The 25,252-nt window shown below is 46.5% G+C and overlaps 1 protein-coding gene across 3 annotated transcripts in view; it reads right to left on the bottom strand.

Annotated features, from left to right (window-relative positions):
- The window catches only part of DHRS11 (dehydrogenase/reductase 11), a 1,041,955-nt gene that overhangs the window by 419,038 nt on the left and 597,665 nt on the right, over positions 1-25,252 (bottom strand). For 2 of the 3 annotated variants that reach the window (XM_044054565.1, XM_044054564.1), the window contains exon 5: positions 22-114. The exons of the other annotated variant lie outside the window; for it this stretch is intronic. In XM_044054565.1, the coding sequence (XP_043910500.1) occupies positions 22-114 (93 nt within the window). The remainder of the gene's footprint in view (positions 1-21; positions 115-25,252) is intronic. 3 annotated transcript variants of the gene reach the window in all.

A 25,252-nucleotide genomic window follows, 5' to 3' on the forward strand; every position in this document is an offset into this window, starting at 1 on the left:
AATGTACTTGTGTTTTCTTACCTTAAGACTTTCATATGTTGCAGCTGCCTTCTCTGGGGCATCATTGAAAAGCCTAAAAGCGAACTCGGTTTCCACAAGCCCAGGCGATATACACTATCAGCAGAGAAAGCACAGCACAGGTTAATCACATTTCTTTGACAAATTAAATACGAAGATAGGTTAACTCTGTCAATAATGCACTCAGACAAGAAACAAGCAGAGGACAGAAAGTCTCACATTAAATCAAAAAGTATTTTCACCTAAACAGAGAAACCTTATGTGCCAACTTACTGTTATGGGCTAGAAGTATCATTAATGATAAATCTACAGCTGAATAACTGCTGAATACACACACACAAAAAGTGTGCGTGCACATGTGCTCTTAGTGAAAATTTAAGAACAGTTTTCAGAAATCCTGCCAAAGGCTTTGAGCTACCAAATTACTTCTGTATTTTTCACAATTAACTCAGTTCTGGCTCAATGTCTCTTTTTTTTTTTAATTAATTTTTAATTTATTAACCAAGAAATCTGATTAAGCATAAATGACACACCAGTCACAGCCCAGTACTGTCTCGTTAAGTGTCCTGCTCAAAGCTGCACAGTAAGTAAACAGACCGAGGAAATCAGAACTATAGCTACAGAATGAATCTCATTAGCAGTTCAGAATCTTAATCCTTTGTGCCAACTGCTATACTCGTTCCTGGTTTTCCTGTATACTCTGATACAAGTTGTGGTTGTAGGCCTCGACTTTCTGAATTCATTAACAATTTAATTGAATTCTGTGGTGTGCATTTGTTTAACACTTTCAATGAATAATCCCATTTGGCATCAATAAGATTTTACATAGTTTCCGCTACTATTGCTACCCTTCAAAAGTAATGTTAGAGTAGACAAAATAAACTTGTCTTTGGTGAAAAAATGACCACCGTGGACACTTCCAACATCATCGCAACAACTAGGGTCAAGCAGATAGCTTTGTGGAATACAAGAAGAAAACTCTTACAAGTGACAGGTGACCAGAATTTGAGTAGCAGCTCAGCTGTCTGTATGAGCTGGAGAGGGAAGATGGGAGTGACTGGTCAGTGCTGCCTCATGCATCTTGTTTGGGGAGGGGGGTGGTGCTGGCTAGCAACACAGTTAATACCTAGCAGGAGCATTAGAGATTACCCAGTGGAGTCTGAACCAGCTGAACCTATGTCATCAAGATGTTTAGCTCCACTAAAGCTGATGGGAATCCAGCATATGGAGGCACTTTCTACTAGGAGACAGCAGCACTGAGTCCAGAGGGGCCACTGAAGGGGATGAAGGCAGAGTGGTAGGCTGCCTTGAAGGCCTGCTCCTTATCATCCAGCTCTTGTCAGATAAGGGAGGGGCTTCCTGAGCCAGAACAAATGGACCACAGGGCTCTTAACCAACTTGGGAATGCCAGTCTTGTGTGCCCCTAGAACAAATGGGTACCAGTAGAGGAGCCATTGGGCAAGACCCAATGAGGGTGAGAAAAGGAAAAATACAGCTGAACTCCTTGGGGGGGGGGGGGTTCCATGTTACTTGTAGCAAAAATGGATGCAGTGTGCTATCCACTTGGAAATGGTTTGTTTGGAGATGGCTTTGCCTCTGCCCTTGCAGCAAAACGAACCAGCAATTGATCAGACTTTCTGAAGGATTTAGTCCTGTCTAGATAGAATCTGAGCTGTCTGTGCACATCTGGAGAGTGCAGAATCCTTTCCCCCTTGTTCTGTGGGTTACAGAAAAAGATGGGCAAATGAATGGACTGGTTGAGAGCCACACTGGACACCACCTTGGGCATGAAGGATGGGTTAGTCCTGAGGGATACCCTGTCAGCATGGAAGATTATGAAGAGTTCCACAGCCATCAGTGCTTGCAGCTCGGAGACCCTTCTGGCTGAAGTGATGGCCAGAAGGAAAGCTGTCTTCCAGGAGAGAAATTTTTGCTCTGCTGAAGAGGCTGATTCGAAGGGGGCAGGGTGAGCTTTTCCAACACAAAGTTAAGGTCCTAAGCTGGGGTTGCTGCTCTTCTGGGTGGCCTCAAGTTACTAGCCCCTCTTAGGAACTGTTTGATTAAAGAGTGTGAGAAAAGGGGCTGCTCAGTTGCAAAATGAGCAGAGATAGCAGGGGCATGAATTTTAATATAAGAAAAAGAGGCCACTGTGTAGCAGGACTGCTAAGTAATCCAAGATGAGAAGGAGGGAGGGAGGGCTGTGCAGTATTGGCTCCCTTAAGCCTGAATCCAGGTGCAGAACCTTTTCCATTTGTCAGCATAAGACTTCCTAGTGCTAGGGCGTCTGGCCTCATGTATAACATCTAGAACCTGTTTACTGAGGTTGGCAGATTGATCAGGTGTTAGGGAATAAGCCAAGCTGACAAACTGAGTGTCTGCAATTGGGGATGCATGAATGCCCCTTCCCTCTGGGTCAGGAGGTCTGGAATCTGAGGAAGATGCATTGGTGGCAGTGGGGACAGGCTGCGCAAGCAAGGGGCACCACTGCTGATGAGGCCAGTCTGGAGCTATAACAATTGTCCTTGTTTTTTCCTTTATTTTGAGCAGTACCCTGAGGATGAGGGGTAGTGGAGGAAAGGCATAGACCGACAGAGTGACCCAGAGGAAGGACAGGGCATCCACTTTCCAAGACATGCAGTGATGCTCCCTGGTGGAGAACTTGCTGAGCTGATGGTTGTTGTGGGAGGCAAAGAGGTTGACCTTCGGTGTGCCCCATTTCTGAGTTATTAGGGTGAAGGTTCTCCTGTTGAGGTGCCACTCATGTGGGTCCAGAAGTTTTAGTGGTCTGCCAGAGAGTCGAGAGAACCTGGTAGGAATTGTGCTAACAGGTGGAGTTGCATGGCAGAGGCTGGGAGCCAAAGGGTCATAGCCAGCCTGCATAGAGGGTAGGAGCGAGTCCCTACCTGCTAGTTGATATATCACATCACAGTGGTGTTGTCTGTTTTGATCAGGAGAGCACTTTGGGAGAGAAGGGGCTTGAAAGCGATCAAGGCGTGCTCGACAGCTATCATCTCTTTTTGGTCAATGCGCAGATGGATTTGCTGTGGTCTCCACTGGCCCTGTATGCACCTGCAGGCACAGTCTGATGCATCTGTGGTGAGGGTCTGCGTGGCGGGGGGTGGTGAGAAAGGTAGTCCCTTGTTGTGGGAGCATGCTGTTTCCCACCAAAGAAAATGTTTTTTTCTGAGGCATGGTATTATAGGTATAAGAGTCTCCAGGTCATGAGAGTACTGACATCAAAGGCTTCTTAGGTACCACTGATGTTTCCTATTATGCAGTCTGGCATATGGAATGAGTAGAATGCAAGATGCCATGAACCCCAGAGCTTGCAGGATTTTCCTTGGAGACAGCTGGGGTCTGGTGGCTAGTTGAGAGATGTAGGCTGTCAGGAAAGTTTGCCTTTCTGGTGTAAGGAATGCCAACTGGGAAGCTGTGTCCAGGCTTGCTCCCAGGAATGTAATTATTTGGGTAGGTATCTGTTTGGATTTCTTTTCATTGATTGTGTACCCTAGGGAAGTTAGTAGGGACTTTACAAAGGCCAGGTGCTTGAGCAGTTTTTCCTGGCTGTCTGCCTGAATTAGGCAGTAATCTAAGTATGGGTAAATCTGGATATTCCTTTGCCTGCAAAAGGCAATGGCCAGAGCCAGACATTTTGTGAAATCTCTGTGAGCAGTAGATAAGCCAAAGGGAAGCACTGAAAGTGCTAAGATCCTGCCTGAAACGGAGATATTTCCTGCATGATTCCCTGATAGGAATGTGGAGGTGGGCCTCTTTTAGGTCTAGGGTGGCTAGCCAAGCATCCGTGGGCAGCATGGGTAGCAACTGCTGGAGGGTGAGCATTTTGAATTTTGGGATCACCAGGATGGTGTTTAAAATGGATGGATCGAGGATGGGGCGCCAGGTGCCCTCTCTTCTGGGTACCAGAAAAAGTCTGGAGTAGAAACCTTGGCCTTTCTGTTCTGCAGGAACGTGCTTTACTGCCTTCATAGAGAGATGGGAAAGGACTTGCTTTTGCGCCTCTGTCCACTGGTTTGGAGGTAGATCTGGGAACCCTTTCAGAGTTGGAAGGGTGTGGAAAGAGAATTTGCATCCCTGGGACACTATGTTGAGAACCCAACAGTCGTTGGAAATGGTGGCCCAGGTGCTTGCGTGAAAGGAGAGTTTTCCTCCTAGGGGTAAGTGAAGGTTGGCAGAGGGAGGTGGTGGGGTATAAAGTCATTGTGAGTTCTTATCATAAGGGGGTGGCTTAGAACTCCCTGGTTTTGAAGTGGAGATAGTTCACCGCTTAGACAGTACAGTTGTGTACACTTACCATAAATATAGATGTTGGAGTGTATTCACTGTCACAGTCATCACACACTTGGGTTATCGGCCTGCAGGTAGCCCTCAGTCAGCCCGAATACCAGAGATTTAGTATTTCTGTGTCGGATGCTGTCGCTTCAGGACTGTCGTCAGGTATCCAGGGGTATAAAAACAGGCAGCCAAAGCCATTACATCAGTCTTTCTTGCAAAGGAGCCCAAAGCAGAAGCAGTTTGCAAGTGCCGGTCGGCCTCTACCTGAATTTTCGTTTATGAATTTAATAATCCTGAAGTCTTCTAAAGCTAAGTACCCCATTGGGGATCCCTTTTTCTTGCTCTAATCGATGCCAGAAAAAGTTTTTGTCTTGCCTGTGGAAAGCAAATACCTCACAAAGATTTTCATTCTTACTGCGTCACCTGTTTAGGCCCAGACCACAACGTCCCTCGGTTTTGTGCCTTATTTAAAGCCCAAACCATTAGTCATCAGGCCAACTGAGGGCTACCTGCAGGCAGATAACCCAAGTGTGATGACTGCAACAGTGAAACACAAAGAACATCTCTGCATTCCTTGTGGCTGTTGTCTGAGGAGTCTGGTTCCCCGGCATCTGGGCTGAGGTGGCCTGGTGGGAGCAGGAAAGGACCAGTGCTTGGTGGGACAATACCTGCTGGACCTGTAAGAAATCCTTAACTGTCTGCATATATTTTGCTTTTTTTTCCATCTTTTTTAAAACCTCTTCTGCCTTAGTGCCAAACAAGTTGTCTTTGTGCAAGGGGGGCATCCAACAATTTAGATTTAACATGGTCTGGGCAAGGGCTGCTCCTTAAGCCATACATGCCTTCTAAGGACAGATCCGGTGACTGCTGCCCTGCAAGAAACTTCTAGGGTGTCAAAACTACAGTGCAAGGTGTGTTTAGTTACCCGAGTTGCAGAATGCATTAACTCTTGCAACTCTTTAGATTCTGCTCAAGCAGGAAAGGAAGACATTTTTTGTTTTAGGAGTTCCAGGGTATGTTGCTGAAATTTTAGCATATAGAACTGGCAACCGTGTTCTGACAGCAAGAGTAGCTGAGGTGTATACTTTTTTATCCCATCTGTCTAGTGCGCAGGAATCCCTATCTAAGGGGGTGGGATTCTTAGCAGAGGCTGATTTAATTCCTTTAGGCCCTTGAGAAATTATCTCAGGATCAGCAGTAGGATTTTTAGAAAGAAATTTCTGTGAGTCAGGGACTCTGTAGTACCGGTCTTGTTTTCTGGGTGCAAGGGAGGGGGGTGTCAGGAGTCAAACTGGATTCCAGAAAAACATCCTCTACAACATCCAGGACTGGGGACATGGCTAAGGGTCTGTGCTGTGGAAGATCTAAGAATTCCCAGAGTCTCTTTTTAGACTGAGTGTAGTCCTGACTTTCCCATTGGAAATGCTCCCTTCAGGTATGAAGGGTTTCCGCAAAGGAAAAATCCTCTGGGGGAGAGGCCGAAGGAATAGAATCCTCTGCATCAGAATCCTCATAAGCAGAGAGGGGTTGCATGTCTTCATATTCAGATGCATCAGAGTCATCAGACTCCTGTTCAGACAAATCTACAGGGGACAGATCTCTTTTCCTTTTGGTAGGGGTAGTTTGGCTTCTTCTGATCAGCATGATAAGGTCTTCAGCCAATTTAAGCATTTGAGACTGAGCAGGTGCCTGAGACTGGGTCGGTTTCTTAGGTGTGGTTCATACCCTGGGCCTAAGAAACTCAGTCGTTTTCAAAAGAACAGTAGTCGCAAAAGAAGACTTCGGTTTGTGTCGAGAATTGGAGCGACAGCGGGGGATGTCGTGGTCTGGACCTAAGCAAGTGATGCAGTAGGAATGAAAGTCTCTGTGTGGTATTTGCTTTCCACAGGCGAGACAATTGTTAACTTTTTCTGACATCAATTAGTGCAAGAAAAAAGGATCCCCAACGGGGTACTTAGCTTTAGAAGACTTCAGCTTCAATTCGGTAGATGAAACTCAGGTAGCAGCCAACCGGCACTTGTGCGAACTGCTTCTGCTTCAGGCTCCATGGCAAGATAGACTGATGTAATGGTGTCGGCTGCCTTACTTTGTACTACTGATGACCTGACGTCAGTCTTGAAGCGACAGCAACTGATGCAAAAATACTAAGCCTCTGATATTTGGGCCGGCCGAGGGCTACCCTGGTAGGGATAACCCAAATGTGATGACTGCAACAGTGAAACATGAAGAACATCGACTATCATACCTGCATTTCTGCTCTAGGCTAGGTCTTCTAAGCAGGCCAAGGAATTCAAACACCTGGCTGCAAGGCTTTCTTATGAAGTTCATGTAACTACTGCAAAGAAAACTACAGCCTACAAATTTGAAACCAATTTTAATTTGCACCACTTTCTCAAGACACTCGGTTAAAGTTTTCTGCTACTTTTTTATCTTTATTTCATTATTATTCTGACTGCATCCAGGCCCACTGCTTTAATCTTTACATTAGAACTTGCTGCACTTTGTGACTAGTATGTTGTCATGACAACAACATGGCCCAGTAACCAAGTCCTCAGAGAGACTTTCTTTTGAAAGAAAAAAGAAATTATGTCTTACCATAATGTTCCATCTGAGCTGTTGATCTTCCTCTAGTCATCACTGATGGGTTCGGTTCTGTGCCCTCGGAACCAAGTCGGCCAAGCTTGTGTGCACTAAAAACTCTAGAGCTAAGCTGCTACCCACAATGCCCTTTACTCAGTTACCTCAGATCAAGTTTACATGCAACATACAGAAGAAGAAACAAGTCAGAGGCCATCTCTGTGCAGAAACCCGAGTACACCACAAAGACCCAGAAGATCCGCCAGGAACCTTTGGAGGGGGTCGGTGGGACAGTGTGATAACTGGAAGAAGATCAACAACTCAGATGGAACATTATGGTAAGACATAACTTCTTTATCTGAAGTTGTCAATCTTCTTCCTATTCATCAGTGATGGGACAGAATCCCAAGCTACTTGGAGAACATGGGTGGCCCTTATGGAAGAACATTCCTGAGAACCATTGAACCAAAGGATGCTCTTCCTCTGGAGATCAGAAACAATTTGTAATGCTTGATAAAGGTATGGGGCTTAGCCCAAATGGCAGCTGCACAAATGTCATCCATGGAGGCCCTGGAGTGGAAGGCAACCAATGCTGCAATAGCCCTAGTTGAGTGAGCTTTGATTTGGTCAGGTTTAGATCCATTCGTAAGCGAATATGAAAAGGCAATGCAATCCCTGAGCCACTTAGACAAAGTAACTTTCGAAAAGTACAGTTTTGTACCTACCATAAATGTAGATGTCCGATAGATATGCAACTGCAGTCATAACATATGGGTTGTCCTGCCTCAGGCAGCCCTCGGTCGGCCGAATTCCAAAGTCTGGGTCCGGCCGCTGGTGTCGCCTCTCGACGTCACAACGGCTGGAGTATAAAAGCATCGGCCGACGCCATCTTCTTCAGTGTTTCTTGCCCCAGATGCCAGGTGCCCTCCTAAGAAGGCTAAATTTGGTGAATGGATAAACAATTCCAGACATGCACAACAGTAATAAACAGATACACCATAGGAGATACCCCCAGCTAAAGGTACAGGGGGAATGGACCCAAATGAAGGAAAAGAGGGGAAGGCGCGGAGGAATGACTGCAGTTGCATATCTATCGGACATCTACATTTATGGTAGGTACAAAACTGTACTATGTCCTTCAAGAATGCAACTGCAGTCATAACATATGGGTTGAATACCATAGCCAAGCTGGGGTTGGTTGGAGCTAAGAAAAAGATGGTGTAGCTAAAATGCCCTGCAGGACTGCCGAAGCAAAGCCTGCTCGGGATCTGGAGTATAAAGGCAGGTTGTAGTGTTTGGTAAATCTATGCACGGAGCTCCATGTAGCAGCCTCTAGAATGTCCTTTGTAGCCACTCCTCTAAGGAAAGCTGTGGATGTGGCTATAGCTCTGGTGGAGTGTGGCCTAATATTGGCTGGCACACTTTTTCCATGGTAAGAATAGCAGAATCTGATGCAGTGTCCAATCCATTTTGAAATTGTTTGCTTGGAGATTGCTTTTCCTTGTATTCCAGCAGCATAGGCTACAAACAGCTGGTCAGACTTTCTGGTGGCCTTAGTTCTGTCCAAGCAGTAGCGTAGTTGCCTGTGTATGTCCAAGGTATGCAGCAGTCTTTCCCCTCTATTTTGAGGATTGGGGAAGAAAGCAGAAGGTGAATAGCTTGATTTAGAGACACCCTGGAAATCACCTTTGGCATGAAAGAAGGATTTGTTCTTAGAGAGACTCTGTCCTGATGGAAAATGAGGAAAGGAGGTACTGCCATGAGTGCCTGTATCTCCGAGACTCTTCTTGCTGATGTGAGTGCCAACAGAAAAACCGTTTTCCATGATAGAAATTGCATCTCCGAGGTTGCTGCTGGCCCAAATGGAGGCAGAGATAATTTTTCCAGTACAAAATTGAGGTCCCATGCAGGTACTGGTTGTTTTCTGGGAGGCTTGATATTCTTTATCCCTCTCAGGAACTGTCTTAGCAAAGGATGTGAGAACACTGGTGGATCACAATTGTATCTTGCTGAGATTGCTGAGGCATGAATCTTTATGGAAGAATATGAGAGTCCAGAATGAAACATTTCTGCCAAGTATTCCAATATCTGAGGTATACTCAGTACTGTTGTATCATGACCCCTGTTGGCAGCCCAGATGCTGAATCTCTTCCACTTGGCTGAATAGGCTTTTCTGGTGGATGGTCTGCGTGCTTCCAATAAGATGTCCTGAACTGCCTTGGAAAGATTGGACGCGGAAGGAGTTAAAGTAACCTCCAGGCTGTCAGATGTAATGTTTTCAGGTTTTGGTGAACAGTCCTGTAGTTGTGTTGTGTTAGGAGCAGGGGCCATAGGGGCAGAGGCCACGGTTTGGTCCGAGTTATGCTCAACAGCAATGGGTACCAGTGTTGCTTTGGCCAATCTGGAGCTATCAAAATGCCTGTTGGTTGTTCTGCTTTGATCTTCAGGATCACCTTGGTCAACAGTGGCAGAGGAGGAAATGCATAAATTTTTAGGGAATTCCAGCTGAAGGAGAGAGCATCCGTTGTCAAGGCCAGTGCATGGTGGGTCCTGGTACAAAACTTTTCCAGGTGATGATTCGTGTGAGACGCAAATAGAGCTATGTCCGGTCTTCCCCATGTCTTTGTTATTTGTGAGAAAATGTGGGGATGCAGCATCCATTCGTGTGGATCCAAGAAATTTCTGCTCAGCTTGTCCGCCAGTACATTGTCCTTGCCTGGCACAAACTGGGATTGCAGGTGTATCTTCAGACTCAGTGCTTTTTCCCAGAGAATCATTGTTATTCTGCAGAGGGGGTATGAAGGAGTCCCTCCCTGCTTGTTTATATACCACATGACAGTGGTGTTGTCTGTCCTTATTAGTAAATGTCCTTGCTGCAGTGATTTTTCGAAACTCTCGATTGCATGTAACACTGCCAGCATCTCTTTTTGGTTTATGTGCAGATGTCTTTCCTTTGGTGTCCATTGACCTTGAACACATCTGCCCTCCATGTGCACCCCCCATCCATGATCTGAGGAGTCTGTTGTAATTATTTGACCTGCTTGAGGTCTGTTGAAAGACATGCCTTTGTTTAATTGACTTGCTTGAGCCCACCACAAGAATTCCTTTTGCAGGCATGGAATAAGTGGGATTACGTCCTCTAGGCTTTGGCTGTGTTGGGACCATAAGCTTTTCAAATACCATTGCAGCTTTCTCATATGAAGTCTTGCCAAAGGTATCAGAAGAATGCATGATGCCATGAACCCCAGGGCCTGCAGGAGTTTCCTTGCAGTCAGCTGGGAGAGCTGTGCTAGGCCTTTGAAGTAGTCTGGTAACTGCTGTTGTTTTTCCTCTGTGAGGTAGGCCATTTGTGTTTGTGTGCCCAGTTTGGCTCCTAGGAAAATAATCTGTTGGGATGGCAGTAGCCTTGATTTCTGAACGTTGACTGTGTATCCCAAGGCCTGTAGTAATTGCATGACATAGTCCAGGTTTTTTATTAAGGTTTGTCTTTGTCTGCTTGTATGAGGCAGTCGTCCAGGTAGGGGTATATTTGAATTCCCTGGAGTCTGCAGTGTGCCACTACTGATGCCAGGCATTTCGTAAACACTCTGGGCGCAGTAGATAAGCCAAACAGCAATGCTGAGAATTGATAGTGCTCTGTCCCTGCAAGAAATCTGAGGTATCTTCTGCAGCTTTGTCTGATTGGGACATGCAGGTATGCCTCCTTGAGGTCCAGAGTGACCAGCCAAGACCCCTTGCCCAGCATGGGAAGGAGTTGCTGTAACGTCAGCATTTTGAACTTTGGCACAATGAGAAAAGTATTTAGAGTAGACAAGTCCAGTATAGGCCTCCATTTGTTTTCCTTTCTTGGAACAAGGAACAGTCTTGAATAGAATCCCTGCCCTTGTTCCTGGGGAGGTACCTTTTCTATTGCTTTTATACTTAATAGCTTTGAAAAGTACAGTTTTGTACCTACCATAAATGTAGATGTTCGAAGATCCACATTGCTGCAGTCCTTACATATGGGTAGTCCGCTGTCCTCGGTCGGCCCGAATACCAAAGTATTAGGCTGACGTCGGTCAAGGCGCTTAAAACTGACATCAGGACGTCAGGGTACAAAAGCGCATGACCGACGTCATTTCCTCAGTCTTTTCTTGCCCCAGATGTCAGAAGGCCCTAAAAAGAAAGGCCAAAGCCAAAAAACAGCAAAGAACAACCAACCACCCCTGCACTAACCATATTTACAATATTTACAACTCAGACCACACAACCACCTCTAACTACAGAGGGGAAGGAAGGAGGGTAAATTGGACTGCAGCAATGTGGATCTTCGAACATCTACATTTATGGTAGGTACAAAACTGTACTATGTTTTTTATCTCACATTGCTGCAGTCCTTACATATGGGTAGAATCCCAAAGCAGAGGTAAGGGAGGATGGCAAAACTATAAAGCATTAGGAGCTGCCAAAATGCCCTGTAAAATTGCAGTGGCAAAACCAGCCCTAGATTTAGAGTAAAGTGGAAGGTGGTAATGCTTAGAGAAAGTATGCACTGAACTCCAAGTAGCTGCCTCCAAAATATCTCTAGTAGCCACCCCCCTTAAAAAAGCTGTAGAAGTGGCAGTAGCCCTAGTGGAATGAGGCCTAATCCCAGCTGGAATCTCCTTACCATGATGGGAATAACAGAAAGCAATACAAAACCAATTCACTTAGAAATAGTTTGTTTTGAAACAGGTTTGCCCTGAGAACCCAAAGCAAATGAAACAAACAACTGCTGAGACTGCCTGAACCCTTTAGTTCTGCTCAAATAATATCGCAACTGTCTGTGTATATCCAAAGTGTGCAAAATCTTCTCCCCTTTATTTTGGGGGTTTGCATAAAAAGTAGGTAAATGAATAGTTTGGTTTAAAGCCACACTAGAAACCACTTTAGGCATAAAGGAAGGGTTAGTACGCAAAGACACCCTATCCTTGTGGAAAATTAAGAAAGGCTCAACCGCCATAAGGGCCTGTAATTCAGAAACCCTTCTCGCAGAGGTAATGGCTAACAAAAAAGCAGTCTTCCATGATAAATATTTCAACTCGGCAGTAGCTGCAGGCTCAAAAGGTTGTAGAGTGAGTTTCTCCAACACAAAATTGAGATCCCAAGCAGGAGTAGGAGCTCTACGTGGGGGTCTTATATTCTTTGCCCCTCTAAGGAATTGCTTAAACAAAGGATGAGAAAATAATGGTGGGTCACAGTCATAGTGAGCAGAAATTGCTGCAGCATGAACCTTTATAGAGGAGAAGGACAATCCTTTGTCCAATAACTCAGTAAGGTATTGAAGAGCAACACTCAAATTAGGTTTAGAAACATCAAAGTCCTTTGCTGTACTCCAAATTAAAAATCTCCTCCATTTATCTGCGTAAACTTTCCTTGTACTAGGCCTTCTGGCCTCCAAAATAACATTCAAAACTTGTTGTGGAAGCTGAGACCCTCCAGGGTTTAAAACAGAATAAGCCAGGCTGTCAGATGTAGAGAGTGAAGTTTGACATTGAGTAAATGACTGTTCTCCTGAGACAGCAGGTGTGGAATCGAGGGCAAAGGCCATGGAGGCTCCCGTACCAGACTTCTCAGTAATGGGTACCAGTGCTGTCGAGGCCAATCCGGAGCTATTAAAATCATGGTTGGCTTGTCCTGTCTGACCTTCAGGAGTACCTTTGGGAGGAGAGGCAGTGGTGGAAAGGCATACACGTGAAGATTGCTCCAATTGAATGAGAGAGCATCCACTTTCCAAGCTGTGGGATGAAACCTTTTGTGCAAAACTTTGGCAACTGGTAATTTAGTGGAGAAGCGAACAGATCTATGTCTGGAGTTCCCCATAACACTGTCAATTTCTGAAATACATGAGGATCCAATTTCCACTCGTGGGGATCCATGATTTGTCTGCTCAACACATCTGCTAAGGAGTTCTGTGCTCCTGGCAGAAACCTTGCCTGAAGATTTAGCTGCAAACTGAGAGCAGTCTCCCACAAAATCATTGCTTGTCTGCATAGAGGGTAAGAATGTGTCCCCCCTTGCTTGTTGATGTACCACATGACAGCTGTGTTGTCTGTTTGAATCAACACCTGCCCTGGAAGAAGTAAATCCTTGAAAGCTATCAATGCAAATTGGACTGCTAACATCTCCTTCAAGTTGATATGTAAATGTTGAAGTCTGGCAGGCCACGTGTCTTGTACCCATTTTCCATTTAGATGAGCTCCCCAAGCTTTGTCTGAGGCATCTGTCGTTACAATCTGACTCGCCTCTGGTCGGGTCACAGAGAGTCCCTTGTTTAGGTGACATTCCTGAGTCCACCACAAAAATTCCTTTTGAATGCAAGGTATTATCTGAATGACAGTGTCCATATCTTGGCAGTGTTGTGTCCATACATTTTGAGATACCATTGTAGCTTCCTCATATGCAGTTTGGCATTGGGAAGTACCAGAATACAAGATGCCATGAACCCCAAGGCTTGAAGGACTGTCCTTGCAGTCAGCCTGGACTGACGAGACAATTGATGGAAATAAAGAGAAAGATTCTTTTGTTTGTCCGGGGTCAAAAAGGCCATCTGGGATGCTGTATTCAGTCTCACACCCAGAAAGCACATGTCCTGAGAGGGTACTAGACTGGACTTTATTTCGTTCACAGAATACCCTAGGCATCTTAACACTGCCATCACATACTGTAAATGATGAAGTTCGTCCTTTCCTTGAGCCAGAATCAAGCAATCGTCCAAATAAGGATAGATTTGTATTCCTCTTAGCCTGAAGAAAGCTACCACTGGAGCCAGAACCTTCGTGAACACTCTGGGCGCAGTAGATAAGCCAAAGGGCAATGCAGAGAACTGATAATGAAAAGTCCCAGCCAAACGCAGATACTTCCTGCAACTGGGCCTGATAGGAATATGAAGGTAAGCCTCCTTGAGATCCAGAGTCACCATCCAGTGATCTTTGCCCAGCAGAGGTAAAAGCTGTTGTAACGTCAACATTTTGAACTTGGGAATGTCCAGATATGTGTTGAGGATAGATAAATCCAAAATTGGTCTCCACGTGTTCCCTTTCTTTGGTACTAGAAACAGGCGAGAATAAAATCCTAGGCCCACTTCTGGCAAAGGGACCGGTTGTATAGCTCCTATTTGAAGTAGTAGAGAAATCTGTTTGTGAGCCTCTAGTCTTTGCTGAGGAGGAACGTCTGGCATGCCTTTGAAAGGAGGAAACGTATGGAAATAAAACTTGTAACCTTGGTGTATGATATCCAATACCCATTTGTCTTGGGTAATTAAAATCCAATTTTCCCTGAAGAGTGCCAACCGTCCTCCCAAAGGCGCTGCCAGGCAAGAAGGATCTGGCAGCTGAAAAAGTAGGTCATTGGGCCTGTTTACGAAAGGACTGGCCCCTGCCCTCACTTGAAGACTGTGCAGGTGAACTCCATATTCTAGGTCTGAAGGAACTCTGAGCTCTGCCCCTACCACGTCTAGATCTACTCCTAGACTGAGAATCAGAAGAAGGATACGTCCACCCCTTAGCAGGCCAATTTCTACTAAACTTTGGGGGCTGAACTTGCAAAAAATCTTTAACAGTCTGCATAGACTTAGCCTTGTCTTCCAATTTCTTCAAGACTGACTCCACAGGTGGACCAAACAACACTTCAGACTGCAAAGGAGCATCCAAAATCCTTGTCTTAACATGGTCAGATAAATTCTGATCCTTAAGCCAGGCGTGCCTGCGAAGAACTGAACCAGTGGCAGCCACCCTAGAAGAGGCCTGCAAAGCATCAAAACCACACTGCAAAGAATGCTTACCCACCTGTTCAGAGACATGCACCAAATCTTGTAATTCTTTACAGTCAATGCCTTCTGCCAGAGCATCCACCTTAGATTTCAATTGCGAAAGAAGAAAATTTTGATATTTCAACATATGAAACTGGCAATTCAAAGCCCTCATAGCCAAGGTAGAAGATGTATAGACCTTCTTTCCCCATCTATCCAAAGCTCTGGCCTCTTTATCTAGAGGAACCGGATTCTTTACAACAGAGGCCTTGACACCCTTAGGTCCCTGACTAACAGTTTCTGGGTCCGCCCTAGGACTCTTATAGAGATATTTATGAGCCTCAGGCACCCTGTAATACCTATCCGGTTTAACAGGCAGGAGGCAGAGAATCAGGATTAAGTGAAGCCTCTGAAAATACATCTTGCACAACATCCAGAACAGGGGTATAGCTAAGGGCCTATGTTGAGGTAAAACAAAATTCCCTAAGCCTTTTCCGTGAATCAGAGAAGTCCTGACCTTCCCACTTAAAATGTTCCCTCATAGAATGAAGTGTCTCTGAAAAAGAAAAATCCTCTGGAGGAGAAGCAGAAGGAGTGGAATCTTCTGCATCAGAATCTGAATAAGGAGTGTACTCCTGCAAGTCTTCAGCCGAAGACTCTGAATCATCCGAAGCCTGTTCAAAACTTTCCAACTCTGGCTCCACCCTAGGCCTCTTATCAGGAGGGCATAGAACCTCTAATCAGAGTAATCAAATCTTCTGCCATTTTAAGCATGTGCTTCTTAGGCACAGACCCTGCTGAACTAGGAGTGACACCAACAGAAGCTAAACCTGGCCTGCCTCTGGAAGAAGCCTTGGAAACAGAAGGAGAGGGCCTAACCACCCTGGGAAGGGAGGGGAGTACATAAACCTGAGAAGCCCCTTCAGCCTGGCCTGCCTCTTGAGAGGCCACATCCTGCAAAATCAAGGTCTCCCCCTGAGACTCCAGAGAAGCCTCCATCGAACCACCGGTTCCATTGAAGCTCTAAAGAACCGGCGTCCGACGGACGACTCATCTTGCCTGGGTTTAACCGCTTTGTCTTTGCGCTTCTTGGAAGCGGCCGGAGTATCCGACGGCATGTTATAATTGCACCGCTCAAGACCAGCCTAGCACAATCTAACCTTCGCTAATAGTGCGCTTATTAAACCTAGCACAAAGCGACACCCGACGCCGTGCTCAGGCCCCAAACAAGGAATGCACAAAGAATGATAATCCCTATGCGGTATCTGTTTCCCATAAGAAATACAATTATTCACTTTTTCTGACATCTGGTAATACACTGAGGCAAGAAAAAAACAAAATATTCCCAACGGGTACTTAGCCAACTTGGATTCGGTCTGAAACTCCGAACTCGAAAAATTTCAGAACGCCGAACGGCACTTGCAACGCTGCTTCTGCATCGGACCATGTGGCAAAAAAGACTGAGGAAATGACGTCTGTCATGCGCTTTTGTACCCTGACGTCCTGATGTCAGTTTTAAGCGCCTTGACCGACGTCAGCCTAATACTTTGGTATTCGGGCCGACCGAGGACAGCGGACTACCCATATGTAAGGACTGCAGCAATGTGAGATGAAGAACATCTTGAATGAGTGCCTCTGCCCTTTGATGGTGTGGCAGGTTTGGCATGCCTTGTCTTGTAGGTAAAGTATGGAAGTGGAATCTGTAACCCCTGTCTATTAAATCCAGAATCCAACTGTCCTTGGTTAAGATATGCCAGTTCTTTGAGAATAAGGATAATTTTCCACCCAAGGGTGCTTCTCTCTGAGCCCTTGTAGGCGGTATGAAAGTCAAGTCATTGTGATTGTCCTTGTGGTGCAGCTGGACTGGCTGCAGTACTTCTTTGATTTGTAGGTTGCCATTGGCGTCCCCTGTAGGAGCCCCGGTATTATCCTCGGCCACGCCTGTTCTTTCCCCTTTGAAACTTGTCCGAGTCTGGGAAGGACCAAATCTTTGAAGGCCAGTTTCCACTGAATCTGGGTGGCTGAACCTGGAGGAAATCCTTGACTGTCTGTACTGACTTAGCTTTTTCCTCAATGGACTTAACACATCTTGTGCATTAGCGCCAAACAGCTTCTGTTTTTCCAGAGGTGCATCAAGTAACTTTACTTTGACATGGTCTGGCAGTGGCTGATCTTTTAACCAAGCATGTCTACGTATCACAGCCTCAGTCATAGCTGCCCTACATGAAGCTTCCAATGCATCATAACCACAATGAAGAAAATGATTGTTAACCTGCTGAGTGTTATGTATGTGATTCTGCAATGCCTTTCTGTCAATAGGCTCAGGAGAGGCTAACTTTTTCTGTAAATCATCCAGTAAAAAATCCTGGTACTGAAACATATGAAATAAGAGACCTCATGGCTAGGGTGGTAGAGGTATAAACTTTTTTACCCCATCTCTCCATAGACCTGGCTTCCCTATCCGCTGGCAAAGGATTCTTGACAGTGGAGGTAGCCACTCCCTTTGGACCCTGTGAAATAGTTTATAAATCCACGGTGTGGGCCTTAAAGAGATGTTTGTGAGTGTCAGGGACTCTGTAATATCTGTCTTGCTTGACAGGAGCAGGGGGGAGAGAGTCAGGGTTAGCACTGGAATCGGAGAAAACATCATCCAAAACATCCATTACAGGAGGAATAGCTAAAGGTCTGTGCTGGGGAAGCTTTAGGAAGGTACGGAGCCTTTTCCTTGACTCAGAGAATTCCTGACCCTGCCATTGGAAATGTTCCCTCATTGAATGCAGGACTTCACCAAAAGAGAAATCCTCTGGGGGAGAGGCAGAGGGTATTGATTCCTCAGCATCAGAGTCCTCATAGGCCTGGAAGGATTCTTCTTGAATATCTGAATGCTCAGAATCCCCAGGGGCCTCATCTGAAGAGAGGTTTTCAGTCTGCTCAGTTCTAATCCTTTTCTCTGCAGGAGGCTGAGAACCTCTGTCTGGGTGAGGCTGAGACCCCCTGATAAGGGAAATAAGGTCTGCAGCAAGAGACATAATCTGTTTATCAGAAGAGGGGGCCTGGACAGCAGGTTTAGGATGGGCCTTGGCCTGGCTGGCAGCCTTAGCACGTGCAAAGGCCTTGATGGACATAGATACAGGAGGCCTAGCAGCCCCACGTGCAGGAGTGACCTTGTCCACCGGAATGGTGTCGGGTAAATCAAGAACCCGTATCCGGAGGAAAATCAACAACCGCACCAGAGAGGTCTCCGGGACCGAAGGACTAGTTAACGCTGTGTCGGCCTGGAGCGGCTGAATTGCCGCTTCAGGGACCAAGCACTAGCGGAGGGTCTAGGAGTAGTATCGGTAGAGGACGCGGGCCGAGGATGCCGGTCCCGTCCTTCCGCTTTTGGAAGATTGAGCTGTCAGTTGATCCGATGGCATGGTATATGAAGGATTCGCCAAAAAGTCTTCAGCAAATTCTGCCGGCGCCTGAGAGTGCGCTTATTAAAGCAAGCACAGGCCGAGACGTCGTGGTCTGGGCCCAGGCAAGGAAGACAGTAAGAATGGAAGTCCTTATGAGGCATTTGTTTACCACAAGACAAACAATTACTAACTTTCTCAATTTGTTCTGACATCGGCTGAGGCAAGAAAAATGTTCCCAATGGGGTATTTAGCTTTAGATGACTTCGGTACTGAAAACACAGGAGCTGACCGACCGGCACTTGCGAACTGCTTCTGCTTCGGGCACCGCGCGGCAAGAAAGACTGAAGAAGATGGTGTCGGCCGATGCCTTTATACTCCAGCCAGTGACGCCGGAGGGGGCGACACCAGCCGACGCCAGACCCAGACTTTGGAATTCGGCCGACCGAGGGCTGCCTGAGGCAGGACAACCCATATGTTATGACTGCAGTTGCATTCTTGAAGGACATCTGCACCTCTCATTCTAGGACCCGCAAAGGAATTTAAAAGCTGGTCTGACTTGTGAAAGGATTTAGTTCTGTCCAGACAGAAACATAATTGTCTATGAACATCCAAGGAATGTAGGCAGTATTCTCCATTGTTAGAATAATTTGGGAAAAACTCAATGGACTGGTTAACTGAAAAGTCAGAAACCACTTTGGGGAGAAAGGATGGGTTAGTACGAAGTGATACTCTGTCCTTAAGAAAGATCAGAGAAGGGCTCTTGATACATAATGCTTGTAATTCAGAAATTCGTCTGCCTGAGGTGACAGCCACCAGAAATAAGGATTTCCATGACAGGAATTTTAGATCACATGATGCAGCAGGCTCAAAGAGGGGCAGAGAAAGAGACTACAGAACCCAGGAGAGATTCCATGCCTCCACCGGCTGCCTGATGGGAGGCCTGCTGAGGAAAATACCCTTGAGGAAAGTCTTGCAAAGGCGAGAGGAAATAAGCGGGACTCCATCTGAACCATTAAGGAAGTTGGAAACAGCTGCTAGATGGACTTGAATGGTGGAAGCTGACACCCCATTGTCAAACAGTTCAGCCAGGTAAAGAAGAATAGTGTCTATGGGGGCCAAGGACGGATCTAGTTTCTGATTACATGACCAAATAGAGAATCTTTTCCATTTGTCCCTGTAAAGTCTCCTGGTGGATGGTTTACGAAAGGCCAAGATAATATCACGTATGGGGGAAGAAAGGGTTTCCTGCCTGGCAATGAACAGAAGTGGAGAAATCAAGCTGTCAGCTTGAGAGTAGACAGATTTGGGGGAGTCAGCCCTTGTGGGTGAGATATGAGGTCCTGACGAGTGTCTAGGATCCAAGGAGGTTGTAGCAGATGAGGTCGAAGGAAGGGAAACCATACCTGATGGGGCCAGAACGGAGCAATGAGGATCACTTTGCTTCTCAACTGAATAGCTTTCCTTAGAACAAGGGTAATCAGAGGAATTGGAGGATAAGCATAAAGGAGACCCATGGGCCAATCATGAATCAAAGTGTTTTTCAGTGACCCCCCCAAGAGGGGGAAAGAGGGCAAAGTAGCTGCTGCATTTTGTGTTTGAGGGGGAGGCAAAAAGGTCGCAGCATAGCTGGCCCCAACGGCTGAAAATTTTCACCGCCACACTCATGTTGAGAGACCACTTGTGAGGACGGAGAATGCATCTGGTTAGCCTGTCTGCAATCACGCTGGAGCTCCCCCTGGGATGTGCGTTGCAATCTGGAAGAGGTTGGAAGCTATCACCCAATGCCAGATTCTCATGGCTTTGCGACACAGGAGGTAGGATTTGGACTCTCCCTGTTTATGTACCAGACCACGGACATGTTTGTCTGGCTGGACAGCAATCGTTCCGGATGGAAGAAGTGGATGGATAGCTTGCAACATCAATAGCACCACTCAACTCCAGGACACTGATATGCAAGTTGACCTCTACATTGTACCACATGCTTTGGACTGACTTTCCCTGGAAGTGGCCCTCCCCACCCCATCAGGGAAGCATCAGTGGTCACCGTGGTGCTGGGCTGGTGAGCCTGGAAGGGGCGACACTAAAGCTTTGCATCTGTATTCATCCACCAGAGGAGATCTTGTTTGTAAGTTTTGGTGATGAGAATCTGTGATCTCAGAGGGGTGAAGATTGGTTATCCACTGGGCCTGAAGGAGCCACTGTAGTAATCTCGTGTGCAGTCTGGCTAGGGGAACAATAGGGATGCTGCAGCCATAGATCCCAGGGCCTGGAGAAATTCCCTTGCAGACACCTTTCTTCAACAGAGTATCACTTGAATCTGTGCCCTTAATCTCTGAAGCCTGTGAAGAGGAAGGGAGATCAGGCTTAACTAGGTGTTGAATACTGTTCCCTATGAATTCCAATCATTGTGAGGGTTGAAAGTTGGATTTCTCCCAGTGTATGGTAATGCCCAGGGACTCCACTAGAACCAGGGTGTAGCGGAGCGCCCTGACCAGTAGATGCTTGGTGGGGGCGGAGAGGAGCCAATCATCTAGGTACGGAAACGCCTGAAATCCCTGAAGTCTCAGATGAGCTGTTACCATTGCAAGGTATTTCGTGAGCACTCTGGGGACAGTCGAGAGACTGAAAGGCAGGGCTCTGAATTGGTAGTGATTGGCTCCCAACCGAAAGCGAAGGAGGCTCCTGGAGCGCCTGTCCATTTTAATATGGTAATATGCATCCCGGAGATCTAATGAGCACATCCACACACACACCCCCCCTGCTGAAAAGGAAGGATGGATTGAATCGTGACCATGCGGAACTTGGTCTGAACTACCGATTTGTTGAGTTGCCCGAGATCTAGAATGGGTCTCCAGTCCCCTGTCTTCTTTGGCACTAAAAAGAATCTTGAGTAGAACCCTGATCTGCACTGATCTGGGGGGACCTGTTGGATGGCTCGTTTTTGACATAGCTTTCATATTTCAGAAGCTGTTTCCTCCCTTTGACTGGGTGGAACATCGGGAAGGGATTTTGGAGGTCTTGGATAAGACATTAGGGGAATGTGGTAGCCTATGGTAAAGATTTGCTGCACTCACTGATCATTTGTAAGAGAGAGCCAGGCAGCTTGGTGCAGAGAAAAATGCGCCCCGACTGAATCCAGAGGAAAGCAATCGGGCAGTGCTTCAGGAGCGCTGATACGGTCTACCTGAGAAGGAATCTCTGGAGCCCTGGTTCCGAGGACCCCTCTGCCCGGAAAGGGGTGTCTTCCATTACTGGAACCCCTCCGCCTCTGGGGGAGTCCTCACCATGTATGTCATGGAAACGACATTGAGACATCTTGTGCCACATCTTCCTACTCCTCTGATTCCTGGAGAAGGAATGCTGACGTTTGGAAAAGCGTAGGTCTACGGCAGACCAGGTCTTTCCGTCTTGCTCGCACCTCGCTAATGTATTCTTGACCTTAGTACTGAACAGAGCTGATGGTTCAATGAGAGCATTTAAAAAGGAAGACTTGAAGGAGTCCGCGAGGTCACAAATGCGCATCCAGGTGTGGCGTCTCATGACTATGCCTGCATCCGCAGCTCTAGCTGCTCCTTTGGTTGAATGTGACAGCAACCTCATGGATGAATTAGATATTGACTCTATGGTGGCAAGTTGGGAAGCAACTTTATTTCGTGCTCCATCTGATACCTGGCCCGTGAGGGTTCTGGAGAGTTCGGAGATACGATCTCGCTGGAGCCTCGTAAAATGTGCCAAAAAGTTCAGAGACCTGACTGCAAAGGTAGCTGATGCAAAAACACGCTTCCCTAACCTGTCCACTGTCCAGGACTCTCTGTTGGGCAGGTGGACAGCAGGACTCTTCTGCAAGGTCCTTTTTCGTGGCTGCCGCCGCCACCACCATAGCGTCCACTGGCAAGCCTCTAGACCAATAGGGTTGGTTCCCTGGAGGGGAGAGTAACTTGTCTGATCTCCTGAGGATGGCCTCAATGGAGTTTGGGTTCTTCCACTTCCGCTGCACGATAAGCTTAACCAACTCATCAGCAGGGGGGTACCCAAGAAGTAGAGGGCCGAGAGCGAAAGGCCTGCAGCAATATGGATTCCTCTGAGGAAGGATTGGAGGGCTTCCAGTCACACCTCTGTTTCAAGATTTCCATGAGGTCTCCAAAGGAGACACAGTCAGGGGGTGACCGTGGGGATCCTTCCCCATCATCGTAGTCCATATCTTCTGTGAGGGACTCCTCTGGGGAGTCCATGTGTTTCCTCTTACACACCCGTATCTGAGGGGGTTCTTTGTAGGAAACATCCGAAGAAGACTCAGAAAGAGAGATACCCTGGACGGGGGTTTTCTGGGCCTTGTGCTCTCGGAGTCCTGGGGGGGTGGCCTTTGACAGCTGTGGCTCAGAAGGAACTAGGGGGAAAACTGATGTGGGAGGATTGCTAGAAGCAAGCACCCTCTCCATCACCCGGAAAGCGGGCCTGCCCGAAGAGTAGTGGAAGCCTGGAACCGAAGACAAAATCAGAACCGGGGTCACACCCCACTCCTCACAGTCTGCCCCCGGGGACGGAGCCTCAAGCAAACTCGGGGCAGTAGTCAACTTCGAATCTGAAACCGGGACTGACAACACAGTCGGAACCAGGACCGGAACCAGAGGTTCCACCCCCCAAGCATGAGATTGAGGGAGGGTGGGTTCCGATGGAACCAACACCCAAAGAGGCCACGGGGCCTCAGACACTGTAGTTGTAGGCGAGGAAGGGGGTCCTTTCGAAAACATCGGGTATATGAGCCTTGGAACAGAGGGATCCAAGGGAGGAGAGTATGTAGGGGTCGCCGGAGTAATCGACCCAAAGCCTGGAGTGGGATAGGGTCTAGGCAAATTTGAAATTCCCCTAGCAGTCAGCAGCTGGTCAAAAAGGCACACCACATCCAATTCTGAAAGGCTTCTGATGGATCTTACCGATGCCCCTAAGGGGGAATCAGGCCGGTCCAAAAAGGGGCTGCAGGCTTGTCCAGCAAACGGGTCCACAGATGAGTATCAGGTCCATGGTGCATCACAGAACAGCACCAATTCCAGCTTAGAAACCAGCAACAATGGAATGGTTGGAGCAGAGAACGGGCTCGGAGCAGAGGTCACAACAGGGGTGGATGTCAAGAACGGCTCCGAAGTTGTTGTCGGAACAGACATTGGAGCAGAGATGGGTGATGTCGGTGCCGAGACAGAGGCAGATAAACTGGTCAGAACAGAGGTAATAGATGGCACCGTAGTCATCGGTGCCGGGGTAGGTGCCGACAAGGCGACCTCAGTAAGCTTCACTGGAGTCTAACTCAGAACCGATGTAGTCAGAACAGAGGAGGAAGACTTTTGGGCCTTGTGCTTACGGCTTTTACCTCTGTCACCAGCCGGTGAAGAGGGATCTCAGCAAGGACGTTTCTTGTCCACAGAAGGAGTGGATGAGACCGCAGTTGCAGAAATAGCCTCTGAAAAAGGCGATAAAAGCAGGCTCTTCAGAATCAATTTATTCCGACATTCATTCAGCATCTGCTGACTGAAGCTAACACAAATATCACATGGGGGTTACGCAGACAAATGCAGAACCTCCAAACAGTAGACACACTCTTCATGAAGTCATGAAGGTCACTATTTGGAAGTTTACCACTGCAAGAAGAGCAGTGTTTAAACCCCATAGTTCCCTTCTTTTCAGACATAATAGTACACACACACACACACACACACACACACACACACACACACACACACACACACACACAAAGGGAAAGAGTGAGGAAAGTGAAGAAAGTAAAGCGAGAGGAAATACCAACAATGGTAATAAGATACCACAAGGGCAGAAAGTTCAAAATACCAACAATGGTACGAAAGGGATACCTGTGGGTAGAGCTGAGTATAGAAAGATATCAAGAACAATCACTAACGAGAAAAAATCTTTACAAAAACTTGTAAATATATAAGATAAATCACTTAGCTGGAGAGCTCGGAGAAATGCTGCTATATGGCTGCTCAGCAAACAAGATTGGAGGTAACTGAATAAAGGGCATTGTGGGTAGCAGCTTAGCACGAGAGTTTTTGATGCACGCAAGCTTGGTATAAGGCTAACTCGGTTCCGAGGGCTCGGAACCGAACCCATCAGTGATGAATAGGAAGATGATTAACTTCAGATGTATGGGTTAGCATGCTCTCTTCAACACTTACACCCACACCCACACACCCATCAAGTGTAGGACAATGTCTGTGACCACACAACTCCATCCTCACTATTCTTCAATACGTCAACTTGGTTCCCTCATCTCAATTCTTCACCAAAACACAATTAATTAGGCTGTCATGTCAAGTGTCTGGAAACCTCATATCTATCCCAAATTACTCCACCATCCCCTTCAGCTTATTACCAGGAATTCAGTTCAGCTTAACTGATGCATCACATCACCAGCAGCAGAGAAACTTTACTAATCAGTAAATTTGTGTTTCTTTTTCTCCAAGCTGAACTGGGTGTTATCAACCAATGTTTGAAATATGTCAAGTCATTTCAGTTTTCCAGTGTTTCAGCACTACTGCCCATGTCTGTGTGGCTTTAAAAACATTTAGGTAAAACTACCACACTTGTTTCTTTTGCAAGTTTTTTTTTATCCTTCATTACAATTATGGATGCTTTCCTACAAGCTGTTCCTGGAGGGGATTTCTAATTCAAGGGCTTTCCCTGCAACAAGTGAAAAAATATGCATAGCTATTTCTGTACTAAATGCCTATGCAACTATGCATGTGTTGTTTTAATTACCTACTTACATAAATACATATGTATGGACATTAAACCAAAACACAGCAAGTATATGAAAACAAGTGCAATACATGAAGAAAAGTGGATCTAAAAGTCACTAGCCTGACATTTATACACTTAACGAGTTTATCATCAAGAAATTACAGTGGATACCTTCCACCATTCACCAATAACTTTACAACTGTAATATCTGCAAATAAAACATTTTATCTACACTAAAGCACAGCAGGCAGACGTTTATCTTTTTAGGGGTGACCTAAGAGTTCTGACTTGGTTATGTGACCTGTTTAGAGTTGCATACCATTCTAAGCAGAGATAGGGAAGCTCAAACCTGGGTCTAACAGGATACAGCACAATAGCTGTCTGTGGTGTACTGTAGGATGTGTGAAATGATGAACCCTTATGCAGCACTGCTTGTGTAATACAGGGG

The sequence above is a fragment of the Protopterus annectens genome, chromosome 13.part0 (genome assembly GCF_019279795.1).
Source record: "Protopterus annectens isolate FY-2018-M chromosome 13.part0, PAN1.0, whole genome shotgun sequence".
Taxonomy (NCBI): Eukaryota; Metazoa; Chordata; order Ceratodontiformes; family Protopteridae; genus Protopterus; species Protopterus annectens.